This window comes from Oncorhynchus gorbuscha, linkage group LG06 (assembly GCF_021184085.1).
Source record: "Oncorhynchus gorbuscha isolate QuinsamMale2020 ecotype Even-year linkage group LG06, OgorEven_v1.0, whole genome shotgun sequence".
NCBI classification, from domain to species: domain Eukaryota; kingdom Metazoa; phylum Chordata; class Actinopteri; order Salmoniformes; family Salmonidae; genus Oncorhynchus; species Oncorhynchus gorbuscha.
This window is the reverse complement of record NC_060178.1, coordinates 80,698,989-80,723,326: the sequence shown is the minus strand read 5'-3', so window position 1 is coordinate 80,723,326 and position 24,338 is coordinate 80,698,989. Positions and strand designations below refer to the sequence as shown.

At 43.5% G+C, this 24,338-nt stretch overlaps 1 protein-coding gene across 6 annotated transcripts in view; it reads left to right on the top strand.

Annotated features, from left to right (window-relative positions):
* The window catches only part of LOC124038394 (slit homolog 1 protein-like), a 194,382-nt gene that overhangs the window by 83,432 nt on the left and 86,612 nt on the right, over nucleotides 1–24,338 (top strand). For all 6 annotated transcript variants that reach the window (XM_046354234.1, XM_046354230.1, XM_046354233.1 and 3 more), the window contains exons 5-8: nucleotides 12,691–12,762; nucleotides 14,097–14,168; nucleotides 17,855–17,926; nucleotides 19,570–19,733. In XM_046354234.1, the coding sequence (XP_046210190.1) occupies nucleotides 12,691–12,762; nucleotides 14,097–14,168; nucleotides 17,855–17,926; nucleotides 19,570–19,733 (380 nt within the window). The remainder of the gene's footprint in view (nucleotides 1–12,690; nucleotides 12,763–14,096; nucleotides 14,169–17,854; nucleotides 17,927–19,569; nucleotides 19,734–24,338) is intronic.

Genomic DNA, 24,338 nt, shown 5'->3' with positions numbered 1-24,338 from the left:
TTGGTGTGAAAAGTGCAAATCAATCACAGAACAACAGCAAAGGACCTTGTGAAGATGCTGTAGGAAACAGGTACAAAAGTATCTATATCCACAGTAAAACGAGTCCTATATCGACATAACCTGAAAGGCCGCTCAGCAAGTAAGAAGCCACTGCTCCAAAACCACCATGAAAAAGTTAGACTAGGGTTTGCAACTACACATGGGGACAAAGATCGTATTATTTGGAGAAATGTCCTCTGGTCCGATGAAACAAAAATAGAACTGTTTGGCCATAATCACCATTGTTATGTTTGTAGGAAAAAGGGGGAGGCTTGCAAGCCAAAGAACACCATCCCAACCGTGAGGCACAGGGGTGGCAGCATCATGTTGTGGGGGTGCTTTGCTGCCGGAGGGACTGGTGCACTTCACAAAATAGATGGCATCAAGAGGGAGGAAAATTATGTGGATATATAGAAGCAACATCTCAAGACATCAGTCAGGAAATTAAAGCTTGGTTGCTAATGGGTCTTCCAAATGGACAATGACCCCAAGCATACTTCCAAAGTTTTTGCAAAACGGCTCAAGGACAACAAAGTCAAGGTATTGGAGTGGCCATCACAAAGTCCTGACCTCAATCTTATTGAAGATTTGTGGCAAGAACTGAAAAAGCGTGTGCGAGCAAGGAGGCCTACAAACCTGACTCAGTTACATCTGCTCTGTCAGGAGGAATGGGCCAAAATTCACCCAACTTATTGTGGGAAGCTTGAGGAAGGCTACCCAAAACATTTGACCCAAGTTAAACAATTTAAAGGCAATGCTACCAAATACTAATTGAGTGTATGTAAACTTCTGACCCATGGGAATGTGATGAAAGAAAAAATGCTGAAATAAATCATTCTCTCTACTATTATTCTGACTTTAAAATAAAGTGGGGATGCTAACTGACCTAAGACATTTTTTACTTGGATTAAAGGTCAGGAATTGTGAAAAACTGAGTTTATTCACAGTAGAATGGCCTTACTGAAGAGCTTAGTGACTTTCAACGAGGTACCGTCATAGGATGCTACCTTTCCAACAAGTCAGTTCGTTAAATTTTGGCCCTGTCAGAGCTGCCATGTCAACTGTAAGTGCTGTTATTGTGAAGTGGAAATGTCTAGGAGCAACAACGACTCAGCCGCAAAGTGGTAGGTCACACAAGCCCACAGAACGGGACCGCCGAGTGCTGAAGCGTGTAGCATGTAAAAATTGTCTGTCCTCACAACCGAGTTCTAAACTGCCTCTGGAAGCAATGCCAGCACAAGAACTGTTCGTCTGGAGCTTCATGAAATGAGTTTCCATGGAAGAGCATCCGCACACAAGCCTAAGATCGCCATGTGCATTGCCAAGCGTTGGCTGGAGTGGTGTAAAGCTTGTCAACATTTCAGTTTTTTGCTTGTAATAAATTTGCACAAATTAAATAAAAAATGGTTTCGCTCTGTCATTATGGGGTATTGTGTGTAGATTGGTTAGAAAAAACAAACAATTTAATCCATTTTAGAATAAGGCTGTAACGTAACAAATGTGGAAAAAGTCAAGGGGTCTGAATACTTTCCGAAGGCACTGTACACACACACATATATATATATATATATATATATATATATATATATATATATATATATATACATTGTACACTTCCGGTCAAAAGTTTTAAAACACCTACTCATTCAAGGGTTTTTCTTTATTTGTTACTATTTTCTACATTGTAGAATAATAGTGAAGACAGCAAAACTATGAAATAACACACATGGAATCATGTAGTAACCAAAATTGTTAAACAAATCAAAATATATTTCAGATTCTTCAAATAACCACACTTTGCCTTGAGGACAGCTTTGCACACTCTTGAATGAGTAGGTGTTCTAAAACCTTTGACCGGTAGTGTATATACAGTGCCTTGCAACAGTATTCATACCCTTGGTGTTTTCCCTATTTTGTTGCATTACAACCTGTAATTTAAATGAAATTTTATTTGGATTTAATTTAATGGACATACACATAATAGTCCAAATAAAAACAATATCAGAAACTTCAGGAACACCATTAAATCCATTATTAACAAATGGAAAGAATGTGGCACCCCACCAAAACTCACGGACCAGGCAAGGAGGGCATTAATCTGAGAGGCAACCTCAGAGACCAAAGATAACCCTGAAGGAGCTGCAAAGCGCCACAGCGGAGATTGGAGTATCTGTCCATAGGACCACTTTAAGCCATACACTCCACAGAGCTGGGCTTTATGGAAGAGTGGCCAGAAAAAAAGCCTATTGCTTAAAGAACGGCATAAGCAAACACGGTTGGTGTTCGCCAAAAGGCATGTGGGAGACTCCCAAAACATATGGAAGAAGGTACTCTGGTCAGATGAGACTGAAATTTTGCTTTTTGGCCATCAAGGAAAATGCTATGTCTGGCGCAAACCCAACACCTCTCATCACCCCGAGAATACCATCCCTACAGTGAAGCATGGTGGTGGCAGCATCATGCTGTGGGGATGTTTTTCATTGACAGGGACTGGGAAACTAGTCTGAATTGAAGGATTGATGGATGGCATGAAATACATAGAAATTCTTGAGGGAAACCTGTTTGTCTTCCAGAGATTTGAGACTGGACAATGACCCTAAGCATACTGCTAAAGCAACACTCGAGTGGTTAAGGGGAAACATTTAAATGCCTTGGAATGGCCTAGTCAAAGCCCAGACCTCAATCCAATTTAGAATCTCTGGTATGACTTAAAGATTGCAGCACACCAGCGGAACCCATCCAACTTGAAAGAGCTGGAGCAGTTTTGCCTTGAAGAATGGGCAAAAGTCCCAGTGGCTAGATGGCCAAGCTTATAGAGACATACCCCAAGAGACATGCAGATGTAATTGCTGAAAAAGGTGGCTCTACAAAATATTGACTTTGGGGGTGGTGAATAGTTATGCATTCTCAAGTTTTCTGTTTTTTTTTTTGTCTTATTTCTTGTTTGTTTCACAAGAAAAAATATTTTGCATCTTCAAAGTGGTAAGCATGTTGCGTAAATCAAATGATCAAATGATCAAACTTTAATTCCAGGTTGTAAGGCAACAAAATAGGAACAATGCCAAGGGGGGTGAATACTTTCTCAAGCCACTGTATATATAGAATACCAGTTAGAAGTTTGGACATACCTACTCATACAATTCTTTATTTTTACTATTTTCTACATTGTAGAATGCATTTCAATTAACACGTGTGCCTTGTTAACGATATATTAACACGTGTGCCTTGTTAACGATATATGATATATTAACTGCATGCATACACATATACACTCACACACACACCACAGCGTACCTCTGTGCCAGAAGTCTTGTCTCATCTCTGTGTCTGGATTGAGATGTCATTAACAGCTCCAGCAGCATGTAGAGATCAGTAGCGTGTTATAACACGGTCTGTCAGTACCATATCACAGTGTGGTAACACCAGAGAGATATAGCACAGTCTGTCAGTACCATACAACCTAGTGTTAACACTAGAGAGTTATAACACGGTCTGTCAGTACCATACTACAGTGTGTTAACACCAGAGAGATATAAAATGGTCTGTCAGTACCATAACACAGTGTGTTAACACCAGAGAGATATAACACAGTCTGTCAGTACCATACTACAGTGTGTTAACACCAGAGAGTTATAACATGGTCTGTCAGTACCATACTACAGTGTGTTAACACCAGAGAGTTATAACATGGTCTGTCAGTACCATACTACAGTGTGTTAACACCAGAGAGATATAACACAGTCTGTCAGTACCATACTACAGTGTGTTAACACCAGAGAGTTATAACATGGTCTGTCAGTACCATACTACAGTGTTAACACCAGAGAGATATAACACAGTCTGTCAGTACCATACTACAGTGTGTTAACACCAGAGAGATATAACACGGTCTGTCAGTACCATACTACAGTGTGTTAACACCAGAGAGATATAACACAGTCTGTCAGTACCATACTACAGTGTTAACACCAGAGAGATATAACACAGTCTGTCAGTACCATAACACAGCGTGTTAACACCAGAGAGATATAACATGGTCTGTCAGTACCATACTACAGTGTGTTAACACCAGAGAGATATAACACAGTCTGTCAGTACCATAACACAGCGTGTTAACACCAGAGAGATATAACACAGTCTGTCAGTACCATACTACAGTGTGTTAACACCAGAGATTTATAACACAGTCTGTCAGTACCATAACACAGCGTGTTAACACCAGAGAGATATAACATGGTCTGTCAGTACCATACTACAGTGTGTTAACACCAGAGAGTTATAACATGGTCTGTCAGTACCATACTACAGTGTGTTAACACCAGAGAGATATAACACAGTCTGTCAGTACCATACTACAGTGTGTTAACACCAGAGAGATATAACACAGTCTGTCAGTACCATACTACAGTGTGTTAACACCAGAGAGTTATAACATGGTCTGTCAGTACCATACTACAGTGTGTTAACACCAGAGAGATATAACATGGTCTGTCAGTACCATACTACAGTGTGTTAACACCAGAGAGTTATAACATGGTCTGTCAGTACCATAACACAGCGTGTTAACACCAGAGAGATATAACACAGTCTGTCAGTACCATACTACAGTGTTAACACCAGAGAGATATAACACAGTCTGTCAGTACCATACTACAGTGTGTTAACACCAGAGAGTTATAACACAGTCTGTCAGTACCATACTACAGTGTTAACACCAGAGAGTTATAACATGGTCTGTCAGTACCATACTACAGTGTGTTAACACCAGATAGATATAACACAGTCTGTCAGTACCATACTACAGTGTTAACACCAGAGAGATATAACATGGTCTGTCAGTACCATAACACAGTGTGTTAACACCAGAGATTTATAACATGGTCTGTCAGTACCATACTACAGTGTGTTAACACCAGAGAGATATAACATGGTCTGTCAGTACCATAACACAGTGTGTTAACACCAGAGAGATATAACACGGTCTGTCAGTACCATACTACAGTGTGTTAACACCAGAGATTTATAACACAGTCTGTCAGTACCATAACACAGCGTGTTAACACCAGAGAGATATAACATGGTCTGTCAGTACCATACTACAGTGTGTTAACACCAGAGAGATATAACACAGTCTGTCAGTACCATACTACAGTGTGTTAACACCAGAGAGTTATAACATGGTCTGTCAGTACCATACTACAGTGTTAACACCAGAGAGATATAACACAGTCTGTCAGTACCATACTACAGTGTGTTAACACCAGAGAGATATAACACGGTCTGTCAGTACCATACTACAGTGTGTTAACACCAGAGAGATATAACACAGTCTGTCAGTACCATACTACAGTGTTAACACCAGAGAGATATAACACAGTCTGTCAGTACCATAACACAGCGTGTTAACACCAGAGAGATATAACATGGTCTGTCAGTACCATACTACAGTGTGTTAACACCAGAGAGATATAACACAGTCTGTCAGTACCATAACACAGCGTGTTAACACCAGAGAGATATAACACAGTCTGTCAGTACCATACTACAGTGTGTTAACACCAGAGATTTATAACACAGTCTGTCAGTACCATAACACAGCGTGTTAACACCAGAGAGATATAACATGGTCTGTCAGTACCATACTACAGTGTGTTAACACCAGAGAGTTATAACATGGTCTGTCAGTACCATACTACAGTGTGTTAACACCAGAGATATAACACAGTCTGTCAGTACCATACTACAGTGTGTTAACACCAGAGAGATATAACACAGTCTGTCAGTACCATACTACAGTGTGTTAACACCAGAGAGTTATAACATGGTCTGTCAGTACCATACTACAGTGTGTTAACACCAGAGAGATATAACATGGTCTGTCAGTACCATACTACAGTGTGTTAACACCAGAGAGTTATAACATGGTCTGTCAGTACCATACTACAGTGTTAACACCAGAGAGATATAACACAGTCTGTCAGTACCATACTACAGTGTTAACACCAGAGAGATATAACACAGTCTGTCAGTACCATACTACAGTGTGTTAACACCAGAGAGATATAACACAGTCTGTCAGTACCATACTACAGTGTGTTAACACCAGAGAGTTATAACATGGTCTGTCAGTACCATACTACAGTGTGTTAACACCAGAGAGATATAACATGGTCTGTCAGTACCATACTACAGTGTGTTAACACCAGAGAGATATAACATGGTCTGTCAGTACCATAACACAGCGTGTTAACACCAGAGAGATATAACACAGTCTGTCAGTACCATACTACAGTGTTAACACCAGAGAGATATAACACAGTCTGTCAGTACCATACTACAGCGTGTTAACACCAGAGAGTTATAACACAGTCTGTCAGTACCATACTACAGTGTTAACACCAGAGAGTTATAACATGGTCTGTCAGTACCATACTACAGTGTGTTAACACCAGATAGATATAACACAGTCTGTCAGTACCATACTACAGTGTTAACACCAGAGAGATATAACATGGTCTGTCAGTACCATAACACAGTGTGTTAACACCAGAGATTTATAACATGGTCTGTCAGTACCATACTACAGTGTGTTAACACCAGAGAGATATAACATGGTCTGTCAGTACCATAACACAGTGTGTTAACACCAGAGAGATATAACACGGTCTGTCAGTACCATACTACAGTGTGTTAACACCAGAGAGATATAACACAGTCTGTCAGTACCATAACACAGTGTGTTAACACCAGAGAGTTATAACATGGTCTGTCAGTACCATACTACAGTGTGTTAACACCAGAGAGTTATAACATGGTCTGTCAGTACCATAACACAGTGTGTTAACACCAGAGATTTATAACATGGTCTGTCAGTACCATAACACAGTGTGTTAACACCAGAGAGATATAACACAGTCTGTCAGTACCATACTACAGTGTGTTAACACCAGAGAGTTATAACATGGTCTGTCAGTACCATAACACAGTGTGTTAACACCAGAGAGATATAACACGGTCTGTCAGTACCATACTACAGTGTGTTAACACCAGAGAGATATAACACAGTCTGTCAGTACCATAACACAGTGTGTTAACACCAGAGAGTTATAACATGGTCTGTCAGTACCATACTACAGTGTGTTAACACCAGAGATTTATAACATGGTCTGTCAGTACCATACTACAGTGTGTTAACACCAGAGAGATATAACACAGTCTGTCAGTACCATACTACAGTGTGTTAACACCAGAGATTTATAACATGGTCTGTCAGTACCATACTACAGTGTGTTAACACCAGAGAGATATAACACAGTCTGTCAGTACCATACTACAGTGTGTTAACACCAGAGAGATATAACACAGTCTGTCAGTACCATAACACAGTGTGTTAACACCAGAGATTTATAACATGGTCTGTCAGTACCATACTACAGTGTTAACACCAGAGATTTATAACATGGTCTGTCAGTACCATAACACAGTGTGTTAACAGTGTGTTAACACCAGAACACCAGAGATATAACACAGTCTGTCAGTACCATAACACAGTGTGTTAACACCAGAGAGTTATAACATGGTCTGTCAGTACCATACTACAGTGTGTTAACACCAGAGAGTTATAACATGGTCTGTCAGTACCATAACACAGTGTGTTAACACCAGAGATTTATAACATGGTCTGTCAGTACCATAACACAGTGTGTTAACACCAGAGAGATATAACACAGTCTGTCAGTACCATACTACAGTGTGTTAACACCAGAGAGTTATAACATGGTCTGTCAGTACCATAACACAGTGTGTTAACACCAGAGAGATATAACACGGTCTGTCAGTACCATACTACAGTGTGTTAACACCAGAGAGATATAACACAGTCTGTCAGTACCATAACACAGTGTGTTAACACCAGAGAGTTATAACATGGTCTGTCAGTACCATACTACAGTGTGTTAACACCAGAGATTTATAACATGGTCTGTCAGTACCATACTACAGTGTGTTAACACCAGAGAGATATAACACAGTCTGTCAGTACCATACTACAGTGTGTTAACACCAGAGATTTATAACATGGTCTGTCAGTACCATACTACAGTGTGTTAACACCAGAGAGATATAACACAGTCTGTCAGTACCATACTACAGTGTGTTAACACCAGAGAGATATAACACAGTCTGTCAGTACCATAACACAGTGTGTTAACACCAGAGATTTATAACATGGTCTGTCAGTACCATACTACAGTGTTAACACCAGAGATTTATAACATGGTCTGTCAGTACCATAACACAGTGTGTTAACACCAGAGAGATATAACACAGTCTGTCAGTACCATACTACAGTGTGTTAACACCAGAGAGTTATAACATGTCTGTCAGTACCATAACACAGTGTGTTAACACCAGAGAGTTATAACATGGTCTGTCAGTACCATACTACAGTGTGTTAACACCAGAGAGATATAACACAGTCTGTCAGTACCATAACACAGTGTGTTAACACCAGAGAGTTATAACATGGTCTGTCAGTACCATACATACTGGTCTGTCAGTACCATACTACAGTGTGTTAACACCAGAGAGATATAACACAGTCTGTCAGTACCATACTACAGTGTGTTAACACCAGAGATTTATAACATGGTCTGTCAGTACCATATAACACAGTCTGTCAGTACACAGTCTGTCAGTACCATAACACAGTGTGTTAACACCAGAGATTTATAACATGGTCTGTCAGTACCATACTACAGTGTTAACACCAGAGAGATATAACATGGTCTGTCAGTACCATACTACAGTGTGTTAACACCAGAGAGTTATAACATGGTCTGTCAGTAACACAGAGAGATATAACACAGTCTGTCAGTACCATACTACAGTGTGTTAACACCAGAGAGTTATAACATGGTCTGTCAGTACCGTAACACAATGTGTTAACACCAGAGATTTATAACATGGTCTGTCAGTACCATACTACAGTGTGTTAACACCAGAGAGATATAACACAGTCTGTCAGTACCATACTACAGTGTGTTAACACCAGAGAGTTATAACATGGTCTGTCAGTACCGTAACACAATGTGTTAACACCAGAGATTTATAACATGGTCTGTCAGTACCATACTACAGTGTGTTAACACCAGAGAGTTATAACACGGTCTGTCAGTACCATACTACAGTGTGTTAACACCAGAGAGTTATAACACAGTCTGTCAGTACCATACTACAGTGTGTTAACACCAGAGATTTATAACATGGTCTGTCAGTACCATACTACAGTGTGTTAACACCAGAGAGATATAACACAGTCTGTCAGTACCATAACACAGTGTGTTAACACCAGAGAGATATAACATGGTCTGTCAGTACCATACTACAGTGTGTTAACACCAGAGAGATATAACACAGTCTGTCAGTACCATACTACAGTGTGTTAACACCAGAGAGTTATAACATGGTCTGTCAGTACCATACTACAGTGTTAACACCAGAGAGATATAACATGGTCTGTCAGTACCATACTACAGTGTGTTAACACCAGAGAGTTATAACATGGTCTGTCAGTACCATACTACAGTGTTAACACCAGAGAGTTATAACATGGTCTGTCAGTACCATACTACAGTGTGTTAACACCAGAGAGATATAACACAGTCTGTCAGTACCATACTACAGTGTGTTAACACCAGAGAGTTATAACATGGTCTGTCAGTACCGTAACACAATGTGTTAACACCAGAGATTTATAACATGGTCTGTCAGTACCATACTACAGTGTGTTAACACCAGAGAGATATAACACAGTCTGTCAGTACCATACTACAGTGTGTTAACACCAGAGAGTTATAACATGGTCTGTCAGTACCGTAACACAATGTGTTAACACCAGAGAGTTATAACATGGTCTGTCAGTACCATACTACAGTGTGTTAACACCAGAGAGATATAACATGGTCTGTCAGTACCGTAACACAGTGTGTTAACACCAGAGAGATATAACATGGTCTGTCAGTACCATACTACAGTGTGTTAACACCAGAGAGTTATAACATGGTCTGTCAGTACCGTAACACAATGTGTTAACACCAGAGATTTATAACATGGTCTGTCAGTACCATACTACAGTGTGTTAACACCAGAGAGATATAACATGGTCTGTCAGTACCGTAACACAATGTGTTAACACCAGAGAGGTGAATACAAGGTGGGAAGAAGACTCATGTCCACGTACATGCTCAAGCTTGAACAGGAGCCAGGTAAAGCTGCTGTCTATAGGTGAGGAATGTTGTGCTGTTTAGATAATTGGCTGGCTTCTCCTCTAGTTTTTTCTAGGTGAATGTTTTCGTTTCATCACTGTGCTCTTCTGTGAAGTCATGGCATGTTACCATCATTTACTAATACAACACTCAAACTTTACAGTAGAGCCCAGTTAAGACCTGCCTCATAGTTGCTACTGGAGAATGTGTGTGTGTGTGTGTGTGTGTGTGTGTGTGTGTGTGTGTGTGTGTGTGTGTGTGTGTGTGTGTGTGTGTGTGTGTGTGTGTGTGTGTGTGTGTGTGTGTGTGTGTGTGTGTGTGTGTGTGTGTGTGTGTGTGTGTGTGTGTGTGTGTGTTCGAACATACTAGAGCATATTTTAAAAGTTTACTGGTTGACCTGGAATGAGAGTGTCATGGATATTCAAAATAGCAACCGTGCAAATACCACGATTAATTGTGATATATTTGCAGCGGCCTGCAGACGGCTGTTTTAATTGCTGCTAGAGTATGAAGAAACAAGGAACCATTCATTAGATAGATTGCACAACTCTTACTGTTCTCTGTGGCACCAGGTATTTTTTCATTCCGTTTGTATGATGTTGAAACCATGTCTGTGAAATCATAAATCAACATACCAAAGGAGAACTGTGAGATGAACCAGAGTGGGAGAGGGAGGGAGACGAGGAGGGAGAGGGAGGGAGACGAGGAGAGAGAAGGAGGGAGAGGGAGGGAGACGAGGAGAGAGAAGGAGGGAGAGGGAGGGAGACGAGGAGAGAGAAGGAGGGAGAGGGAGGGAGACGAGGAGGGAGAAGGAGGGAGACAAGGAGAGAGAAGGAGGAAGAGGGAGGGAGACGAGGAGAGAGAAGGAGGGAGAGGGAGGGAGACGAGGAGAGAGAATGCGGGAGAGGGAGGCAGACGAGGAGGGAGAAGGAGGGAGAGGGAGGGAGACGAGGAGAGAGAAGGAGGGAGAGGGAGGGAGACGAGGAGAGAGAAGGATGGAGAGGGAGAGAGACGAGGAGAGAGAAGGAGGGAGAGAAATCTTGTAGGCCTCTCTAAAGGGGGCCATGAGTGTTCTGTTTATGTCCGTTGGGCTGTGGGAATAAGACAGGAGCCCCTCGTGTGTGTGTGTGTGTGTGTGCGTGTGTGTGTGTGTGCGTGCGTGCGTGCGTGTGTTTGTGTCACTGCAAGAGGGACATCCTCTCTCTGAATGAGGTTAGCACAACGTTTAGCCACCAAACAAAGACATGCTAATTAAAACTATGGCTACTTGTGCTTCTCCCTCTCTTTATTTCCTTCCTTCTCTCCTAACTAACCCTCCACTCACTCCATCGCTCACTCTTCACCTCTCTCTCTACACACAAGCACACACGCACACACACAACCCTTCTCTCTGTCACACACACACACACACACACACACACACACACACACACACACACACACACACACACACACACACACACACACACACACACACACACACACACACACACACACACACACACACACACACACACACACACACACACACACACACAACCCTTCTCTCTGTCACACACACACACACACACACACACACACACACACACACACACACACACACACACACACACACACACACACACACACACACACACACACACACACACACACACACACACACACACACACACACACACACACACACACACACACACACACACACACACATACACATACACATACACATACACATACACATGCAGCATTTCATTCAATCCCCTTTGTCTGGACCCATGCACCATGTATGTCTAATAGGACCTCTTGGTATAGGACCTCTCTCCCTCCCACGGACCTCTTGGTTGACTACTCTGCTGCCTGTTTGAAGTGTTTGTGTGTAGGCACTGAGCAGGACACCTCTCACTGGGTCTCACAGGGGTCCTTAGGAAATGTTTTAGCACGAGTGAACACTAAATAAAACAGCTACCTACCCTACTCTAGCCCTCTGCATGACGCTCCACACCTAGGGCTTTTTGGCACAGATACATACAGCTACACAGATGAATGACTTCCATGTTTTCTCTATCCATCGTGATGAAGAAAATAATCCTGTTTAGTCCACAGGAAGCTTTTACTCACAGCTGAGTGGTTTTCTCTGGTCTTTGTTAGGGACTACCGTATGATGAAATAAAAACGACATTCCGTTCAGGCTAGAAGAGAGCCTTCACCTGGGTCTTAACGCGTTTTTAAGAAGGAAACTCATCCCATCCACTACCAATGTGTCACAATGCCACAATGTTCCCTCTTACAAAGTCCTCTATCTATCCTGGCTGTGTGATATGTGTATTAGCTTAGAAGTTGGGTACAGTATCTTTGATCTAACATTGTCATGTTGTTGTGTTCACAGAGATCTGAGTGAGAACAACATCCAGTCCATCCCCAGGAAGGCTTTCAGAGGAGCGACAGACATCAAGAACCTGTGAGGGAATCTTCAGTCTCAGATTAGTGAATCAATGAATTAATCCATGGATGAATGAATGAATGTCCCTTCACTCTCAATACTAACTCTACATCATATTGTCATAGCATCAGAATGCTCTCATGTAACACTAAGACAAAGGAGCAACGTACTTGTTCATAATATCATATTATTAATGATATCAGATGAGTTTTATTCACACGTACGCAGACACACACACGTTGTACTGAGCCTCTCTGTCTGTCAGCTCTGTGTATGCTAATGAGCACGGCCCCAGTCAGTTACTGTCGGTGGCCTCAGTATATCACAGTGACAGAGTGGGTTAGCTTTCACCTTGTACACAGATGGAGCTGTGATTTATATTGCTATCTCTGGAGATTAACACACACACACACACACACACACACACACACACACACACACACACACACACACACACACACACACACACACACACACACACACACACACACACACACACACACACACACACACACACACACACACACACACACACACACACACACACACACACACACACACACACACACACACACACACACACACACACACACACACACACACACACACACACACACACACACACACACACACACACACACACACACACACACACACACACACACACACACACACACACACACACACACACACACACACACACACTGATTGATGATGCTAACACAGTAGTGAAAGAATCAGCACTGTGTGCCTAACTCTCCTACGGTTATATGAGGAGAGATGACTATATTACCATCGATTTACCCACACTCAGTGTACTCCCTATCAGTGATTTTTCTGCCCTCTGAGGACAGAGTGTGTGTCTGTGCCTGTGTGTGTGTGTGTGTGTGTGTGTGTGTGTGTGTGTGTGTGTGTGTGTGTGTGTGTGTGTGTGTGTGTGTGTGTGTGTGTGTGTGTGTGTGTGTGTGTGTGTGTGTGTGTGTGTGTGTGTGTGTGTGTGTGTGTGTGTGTGTGTGTGTGTGTGTACGCAAGTCTTTGCCTGCATGCATTCATGTGTGGATGATTATTTCTGGTCTATAGGGAAAATGCTATAGTTTGTAAGATTGATGACAGTGCTTTAGACCATCGGGCTATTGTGATGAGTAGCTGGTATTGGAATAGATTATGTTTATCGATTAAGTTTACAAATGGCTGCTTATTTAATATATGTGACTGTTTAAAATTGGTGGGATAGGGATGGAGAGAGAAAGAACATTTTGCAGTGCATTGCACATTTGTTTGTCTGTGTGCGTGTGTGCGTGTGTGCGTGTGTGTGTGTGTTTGTAATGTTTCTGTCTCTGTTGTGTCTCTAGTCAGTTGGATAAGAACCACATTGGCTGCATCGAGGACGGAGCCTTCAGAGCACTGAGGGGCCTGGAAGTACTGTAAGACACGCACACACACACTGTTCACAGTGGGGGGTAAACAATGGTAGAGAGGATGAGTGTGTGTGAAATATTATCGGGCGGGTAAGAGGGGTGTTGTTCCTTGCTTGTTTCCGTGCTAATGCTTGACAATAGGGTTGGTCTGATACACAAACTCTTACACAGACACACAGAATAGCACACACACTCACACAGACCACACACACAGAGACACACACAGACACACACACACTACCTCATTATTTATTCACCCCTTCTTGATTTATTAAGCAAAAAGCACTTTTTGAAATTAAGACAGTACACTTCTAATAACCATTACTAACTAATATAACCAGGCGCTAACTTTATTCATCCAGTCAGTCATTGGTCCCTGCAGGCACGGACGGACCTATTGGTTCATTAATATCATGGTCCATTAATTCATGGTGCCTGGGGGCTGACAGTAGGGGTGTATGTGGTGGGGAGCAGGTTTGGATTGTGGGCTGTGGAAATAGTGTGAGTTCTTTTTTAATAGGATGGAGGGGATGTTACAATAGTCGGGTAGAGGTAGGAGACTGTGGGGTTATTAGGCTGATTGAAATGACCTCCTCTGCTCTGCACCTGATGCCCACTATCGGGGGTGGGGATGGGAGGAGATTGGTCTGTGTGTGTGTGTGTGTGCACATAAATAATGTCTTTGTGGGAGGTGGGAGGGCATGAATATGTGAAGGTGTCCCATCTGTGTGGGAAGAGGTGTTATATTCCCAATGGAATAGAGAGAGAAATGGGGTGGGGGAGGAGGAAGAGAGAAGGGTTGAGGAGGAATTAAGTCACAGAGGTAAGGGGAGAAAGTGGTGATGGGGGGGAAATGGATACAGTTACATATTGAGATATTATTTTTGACAAAATATCATATCGTATCGTTTTGACAATATAATTTTTGCTCTAGTTGGCTGTACCTGCACCAAAACTCCAGTATTTCCCCTTCATGGATTGTTCTCCATCTTCTTTTTAATTAGGGAGCCAATTTATTTTCAGAACCTTTATTTCTATGACTTTCCAACTCATGTTCTCATGTCTCTCTCTGTCCCTCTGAAGCAGACATATGGTTAGCAGCATGTTTGGAACGTCGAATTGCAATAAAATCCCAGAATTGAATCGCAATACATATCGTATCGTGAGGTCCACGGCAATACATATCGTATCGTGATAATATTGTATCGTGAGGTCCACGGCAATACATATCGTATCGTGAGGTCCACGACAATACATATCGTATCGTGATAATATCGTATCGTGAGGTCCACGGCAATACATATCGCATCGTGATAATATCGTATCGTGAGGTCCACGGCAATACATATCGTATCGTGATAATATCGTATCGTGAGGTCCACGGCAATACATATCGTATCGTGATAATATCGTATCGTGAGGTCCACGGCAATACTTATCGTATCGTGATAATATTGTATCGTGAGGTCCACGGCAATACATATCGTATCGTGAGGTCCACGGCAATACATATCGTATCGTGATAATATTGTATCGTGAGGTCCACGGCAATACATATCGTATCGTGAGGTCCACGACAATACATATCGTATCGTGAGGTCCATGGGAATGCATATCGCATCGTGATAATATCGTATCGTGAGGTCCACGGCAATACATATCGTATCGTGATAATATCGTATCGTGAGGTCCACGGCAATACATATCGTATCGTGATAATATCGCATCTTGATAATATCGTATCGTGAGGTACACGGGAATACATATCGTATCGTGAGGTCCATGGGAATGCATATCGTATCGTGACAATAGCGCATCGTGATAATATCGTATCGTGAGGTCCACGGCAATACATATCGTATCGTGATAATATCGCATCGTGATAATATCGTATTGTGAGGTCCACGGGAATACATATCGTATCGTGATAATATCGCATTGTGATAATATCGTATCGCGAGGTCCACGGGAATACATATCGTATCGTGATAATATCGTATCGTGATAATATCGTATCGTGAGGTCCACAGAATACATATCGTATCGTGATAATATTGTATTGTGAGGTCCACGGGAATACATATCGTATCGTGATAATATCGTATCGTGAGGTCCACGGGAATACATGTCGTATCGTTATAATATCGTATCGTGATAATATCATATCGTGAGGTCCACGGGAATACATATCGTATCGTTATAATATCGTATCGTGATAATATCATATCGTGAGGTCCACGGGAATACATATTGTATCGTTATAATATCATATCGTGATAATATCGTATCGTGAGGTCCACGGGAATACATATCATATCGTGATAATATGGTATTGCGAGGTCCACGGGAATACATATTGTATCGTTATAATATCGTATCGTGATAATATCGTATCATGATAATATCGTACCGTGAGCTCCATGGGAATAAAGTATCGTATCATGATAATATCGTACCGTGAGCTCCACGGGAATAAAGTATCGTATCGTGATAATATCGTATTGTGATAATATCGTATCGCGAGGTCCACGGGAATACATATCGTATCGTGAGGTCCATAGGAATGCATATCGTATCGTGACAATATCGCATCGTAATTTGTAAGTCGCTCTGGATAAGAGCGTCTGCTAAATGACTTAAATGTAAATGTAAATGTGATAATATCGTATCGTGAGGTACACGGGAATGCATATCGTATTGTGACAATATCGCATCGTGATGATATCGTATCGTGAGGTCCACGGCAATACATATCGTATCGTGATAATATCGCATCGTGATAATATCGTATCGTGAGGTACACGGGAATACATATCGTATCGTGAGGTCCATGGGAATGCATATCGTATCGTGACAATATCGCATCGTGATAATATCGTATCGTGAGGTCCACGGCAATACATATCGTATCGTGATAATATCGTATCGTGATAATATCGTATCGTGAGGTCCACGGGAATACATATCGTATCGCGATAATATCGTATCGTGATAATATCGTATCGTGAGGTCCACGGGAATGCATATCGTATCGCGATAATATCGTATCGTGATAATATCGTATCGCGAGGTCCACGGGAATACATATCGTATCGTGATAATATCGTATCGTTATAATATCGTATCGTGAGGTCCACGGAATACATATCGTATCGTGATAATATTGTATTGTGAGGTCCACGGGAATACATATCGTATCGTGATAATATTGTATTGTGAGGTCCACGGGAATACATATCGTATCGTTATAATATCGTATCATGATAATATCATATCGTGAGGTCCACGGGAATACATATCGTATCGTGATAATATCGTATTGTGAGGTCCACGGGAATACATATCGTATCGTTATAATATCGTATCGTGATAATATCGTATCGTGAGGTCCACGGGAATACATATCGTATCCTTATAATATCGTATCGTGATAATATCGTATCGTGAGGTCCACGGGAATAAAGTATCGTATCGTGATAATATCGTATCGTGATAATATCGTATAATGATAATATCGTATTGTGAGGTCCACGGGAATTCCCAGCCACAGGAGAAAGAAGGGAGGAAAGTAGAAGAACGTAGAACAGTTGAGGCAGAGAAGTGAGATGAAATGGAGAAAGAGAGACTGTGATTTGTTTCATTGTATTGCGTGTTGTCTTGCTGCCTCTCTTCTCTCTCTCTGTCTCTTCCAGGACTCTGAACAACAACAACATCAGCAGCATCCCAGTCTCCAGCTTCAACCACATGCCAAAACTACGTACCTTGTAAGTCACACACTACCAGGCTCCCTCCCTCCCTCCCTCCCTCCCTCCCTCCCTCCCTCCCTCCCTCCCTCCCTCCCTCCCTCCCTCCCTCCCTCCCTCCCTCCCTCCCTCCCTCCCTTCCCTCTCTTTCTTTCTCTCTCCCTTTCTCTCTCCCTTTCTCTCCCTGTTTCTCCCTTCCTCACCCACCTCTCTCTCTCTCTCTCTTCTCCTTTCCCCCTCTCCCCCTCTTTCTTGTCTCATCTTCTCCTTCATCATGTGTGTCATGATAATCCTGGTGTGTATTCTGATCTAGATGTATGGTGTTGGGAAGATTACTTGGTGATCCATCTCTCTGAGACCGTGTCATGCGAAGAGTAATGTGTTCACCATGACAGTCTGCTTTAACCTGACTCAGATCAGCTTTCCACGAGGAAGCAGAGATCAAATAACCATCGCATCACTCCCTCAGTTATGGGAAAATATATACCACAACTTCACTGTTACGACTGAAGGTTTCATACATAATAAACTATGACTGAGGATAATTGATTCTTATTTGTTTGCATAGAAAGGAATAGAGTAGATAGAATATAATAGAATCTAATATAATATTCCATTATCCTCCAGGAGTTGAATTCAACCAATCCCTTTTGAGATATATTAAGTTGTGATAAAATAAACCAGTCCTGTTTTCCATTCATACTTTAGTGTCCCATGTAGTAGCAGATTTAAACAGTCCTATCATCTGAATGAGAAGAGATAGATTCAGTCTTTCCATGGAGTTTTGGTTGACGGCCATAACCCACATCAGGCCAATATCCATGCCAGAACCCATTATATCTCTAAGTCTGAGGAACACACAACAAAAACTAACCCAGAAATAGATCAACCCCCCCAAGCCTATTGTCTAAATATAATGACAAAATATGAAATTATGTATATACGAATTAAATCAATTATGCTCACTGGGATACTTAGAGAGACCGCAATGTCATTCTTGCTGTGGTCTCTGTGCTGCTTTGCTTCCAGTGGGGTTATGGGTTGTTGTTTGTGTGTGCGTTTGTGTGTGTGTGTGTGTGTTCCAGACTCCCACCACAGCTCTAAGAGTTATTCTGGACAACGGGAGCATTCCAGGAATGCTTCATTTAGAATGTTCAGTTTAGAATGTTTTGGTTAGAATCTTCTACTTAGAAAGTCTCATTTAGAACGCTCTGTTAAGTACAAGCTGGGAGAGATAATGGAACTATAGAAGAATAGACAGTCATGGGTTTGGAAACTTATCTGAACCTAGGGGGTGTGGTTTAGGGTTAAGGCTTTAGTCTCCGCCTTTTAGGAAGCATTTCAAGAGGAGGATTAAAACTGTCAATGAGAAAGGAGATTTCAATGGTGGTTGCCACTGCAGACAACTTCTCTGAAATGATCAACTGACTTTCTTGTCAGAAACTTTCACGTGCTACAACTTTTATACATTGGTTGAAATTCCATCACAGAGATTTAGACAGATGCAGAGAGATTATCAGTAACTTTTATGAATGACCCTTTTATACCCTAACAGTCCTCTCTCTCTCTCTCTTCCCTCCTCTCTCCCCCTCCTTATCACCCTCTCTCTTTCTCTCTATCCTCTCTCTCTCTCTCTCCCCCTCTCTCTCTGACTCTCTTTCCAGCCGTCTCCACTCCAACAATCTGCACTGTGACTGTCACCTCTCCTGGTTGGCCCAGTGGTTAAGACAAAGGCCTACAATTGGTCTGTTCACTCAGTGTACAGCACCAGCCCCGCTTAGAGGACTCAACGTGGCCGAGATACAGAAACATGAGTTTACCTGTTCAGGTGACACACACACACACACACACACACACACACACACACACACACACACACACACACACACACACACACACACACACACACACACACACACACACACACACACACACACACACACACACACACACACACACACACACACACACACACACACACACACACACACACACACCATTCCAACTCTCAGGCACACTATTACCCCTGATCAAATAGGACAATACAGTATACCCAACATGATAGCCTCAAATGAACCTATGCTTCAACCAATAGTCCTTTCACATCTGTTGACAAAGGACAGTAGAGTAGGCTAATGAGTTCACCACATAGCTAAGGTCTTTCCGTTACCTGTCTGACACACATACATCTCTGCTAGTCATTCTTCCAGCTGCTTCTCCCAAGTGGATCTGTCCTGTCAGTCTGTTAACTTCTCACCTGAATCACACATGACACACACACACACACACACACACACACACACACACACACACACACACACACACACACACACACACACACACACACACACACACACACACACACACACACACACACACACACACACACACACACACACACACACACACACACACACACACACACACACACACACACATGAGGGCCACATCACCCCAGGCAAGCCCTCAGGCTGTCCCAGCTTTTTTATGTAGCTCCGGCTCTCAGCAGCTGGACTGACTGCCAGAACCCTGCCCTGTGAAAAACACTGCTGGCATGGGGTACCCTCTTTCACTGACAACTCCCTCTCCCTCGCTACTCTGTCTTTCATAGCACAATGCTCACACGCGCAAGCACACACACACACACACACACACACACACACACACACACACACACACACACACACACACACACACACACACACACACACACACACACACACACACACACACACACACACACACACACACACACACACACACACACACACACACACACACATACAGGGACAGCTGGTAGAGCCATGAATCAGAGACCCATAAAAGAAAGAAAGAGAGAGAGAGAGAGAGAGAGAGAGAGAGAGAGAGAGAGAGAGAGAGAGAGAGAGAGAGAGAGAGAGAGAGAGAGAGAGAGAGAGAGAGAGAGAGAGAGAGAGAAGGAGGGGGGAGAGAGAAAGAGAGAGAGAGAGCAGTTTGACATTCAGCCAAAATCAAACTGAGAGGTGGAGGGAGGGGACAGTCACAGGACCAGATGGTGGGTTAGTCTCTCCAGGGAATCACCACTGATACCTGCCTCACAGCTAGAAGCCCCAGGGCAGATTTGATATATAGGTCCTGACTTATCTCTAGCTGGCAGATTGTATCTATAGCCTGTAACTTACAGTAGGACATGCCTTTACATCAAATCACACAATGATATTGTACTGAACACTGCATTTGGCTTTGGTGTGAATACATGAGTTGTCGTGATAGTTACAAGCTTCTAAGTGCTGACTGACTGTCCACACCTGTCCTGACCTGGCGGGGTTATCACTGCTGACTGACCGTTCACACCTGTCCTGACCTGGCTGGGTTATCACTGCTGACTGACCGTCCACACCTGTCCTGACCTGGCTGGGTTATCACTGCTGACTGACCGTCCACACCTGTCTTGACCTGGCTGGGTTATCACTGCTGACTGACCGTCCACACCTGTCCTGACCTGGCTGGGTTATCACTGCTGACTGACCGTCCACACCTGTCCTGACCTGGCTGGGTTATCACTGCTGACTGACCGTCCACACCTGTCCTGACCTGGCTGGGTTATCACTGCTGACTGACCGTCCACACCTGTCCTGACCTGGCTGGGTTATCACTGCTGACTGACCGTACACACCTGTCCTGACCTGGCTGGGTTATCACTGCTGACTGACCGTACACAGCTGTCCTGACCTGGCTGGGTTATCACTGCTGACTGACCGTCCACACCTGTCCTGACCTGGCTGGGTTATCACTGCTGACTAACCGTACACACCTGTCCTGACCTGGCTGGGTTATCACTGCTGACAGACCGTCCACACCTGTCCTGACCTGGCTGGGTTATCACTGCTGACTGACCGTCCACACCTGTCCTGACCTGGCTGGGTTATCACTGCTGACTGACCGTACACACCTGCCCTGACCTGGCTGGGTTATCACTGCTGACTGACCGTACACACCTGTCCTGACCTGGCTGGGTTATCACTGCTGACTAACCGTACACACCTGTCCTGACCTGGCTGGGTTATCACTGCTGACTGACCATCCACACCTGTCCTGACCTGGCTGGGTTATCACTGCTGACTGACCGTCCACGCCTGTCCTGACCTGGCTGGGTTATCACTGCTGACTGACCGTCTACACCTGTCCTGACCTGGCTGGGTTATCACTGCTGACTGACCGTACACACCTGTCCTGACCTGACTGGGTTATCATAGCTGACTGACCGTACACACCTGTCCTGATCTGGCTGGGTTATCACTGCTGACTGACCATACATACCTGTCCTGACCTGGCTGGGTTATCACTGCTGACTGACCGTACACACCTGTCCTGACCTGGCTGGGTTATCACTGCTGACTGACCATCCACACCTGTCCTGACTTGGCTGGGTTATCACTGCTGACTGACCGTCCACACCTGTCCTGACCAGGCTGGGTTATCACTGCTGACTGACCGTCTACACCTGTCCTGACCGGGTTATCACTGCTGACTGACCGTACACACCTGTCCTGTGTGTGTGAGTGTTCCTGATGGTACAGTATGTGCATGTATGTGTGCTTGTTTTGTTCTCCGTGGTTGGGATTTTTACACAGCCATGGGGTGGGGCATCAGCACAGAACATGAACTATTCATCACCCAGGAAGGGGGTTCCAAAGCGTGGGAGTGTAGCGATTCAACAAACAGAGGGGGGTAGAAGGAGAGGAGGGGAGAGGGAGGAATAAAGTGGTGGGTGTAAGATGAGGGATGGGCTAGAATCTCAATGGTGATTATGTCTCATCAGAATCCAGGGTAGATGTTAACATATTCATGCTAGGAATTCTAGTGTCCCTATTAGAGTTAGATCTACCATATATCTGTGTGTGTATCTCTGAGAGTAGAAAGAGCAGGCTGGAGCTGCTGGTAGAGTTGTTCTGGCAGCGTAGAGCTGGAGTAAAAACCCAACCACACACATACTGTATACAATTTGATTGGGATGATGTAGGATGGAGACTGGGAGAGTCACAGGATATTTTGTGGAGTAATTCACTCATGACAGGAGGGAGAGAGGGGTGGAAGGAGGTGGAAGAGGAGAGAGGTAGAGAGGGTGGGAGTGAAGGAGAGATAGACAGAGTAAGAGGGTATGGGAGAGAGGGGGGAATGCATAGATGTTGAAATGCTAGATTTGTCATCGTAGTAAATGATACAGGCGTGAAATGAGGCCCATTAGTTCAGGGCTGGTGTTTCATGGTTTAACTCAGGTATTGGAGACTTGTCTTTGCAGTTTAATAGATGTGAACTTCACAGTTTCACAGATAACAAACATGTTGTAGCTTGCTGTATAACACACAGACACACACTGACTTCTACAAACAAACACACACCACTCACCACAAACACACACACCACTCACCACACACACACACACACACACACACACACACACACACACACACACACACACACACACACACACACACACACACACACACACACACACACACACACACACACACACACACACACACACACACACACACACACACACACACACACACACACACACAACATTCTGTCTTGAGTGCAACGCTGACCAGTAGATGAACTCCCTCTGAAACGATCATTAGAGACTGGCTCGCTGGCACACATTCATGTTTCTTTCCCTGTGTGTGTGGATGTTTATGTGTTTGTGTTAGCTTTCTGTGGCCAGACAGGGACACCTGCGGGGGATTTGGGGCGGGTTGACGTTACTTGGGAGGGGGGAGTGATGGTGTTGTTTGGAGGGAGACCCGCGGAAGTCCACATAGCTCTGAGCTTCGCGGCTGACTGGCGATCGGTCCCCTGCTCAAACACACACTTCCTGTCTAAATGAGAGAGTGGGGTGTGGGGGGTAGAACTGTTTTAGAGAGGGAGAGAGAGGGAGGGAAACCACACACCATGTCAAATGGCTCAATGTTGGATCAGGAGAGATGTGCTCTGTATAACACCTGATCCAGGATCTGTCAAAACCCCTGCATGTTAGATCAGAAGAGCTGTGCTCTGTATAACACCTGATTCAGGATCTGTCAAAACCCCTGTATGTTAGATCAGGAGAGCTGTGCTCTGTATAACACCTGATCCAGGATCTGTCAAAACCCCTGCATGTTAGATCAGGAGAGCTGTGCTCTGTATAACACCTGATCCAGGATCTGTCAAAACCCCTGCATGTTAGATCAGAGCAGAGCTCAGATCACACAGACAGAAAAGCAGCTCACTGAAACACATTGATAACATCATTTTGGGATTTTGACACGAACACACACACACACACACACACACACACACACACACACACACACACACACACACACACACACACACACACACACACACACACACACACACACACACACACACACACACACACACACACACACACACACACACACACACACAC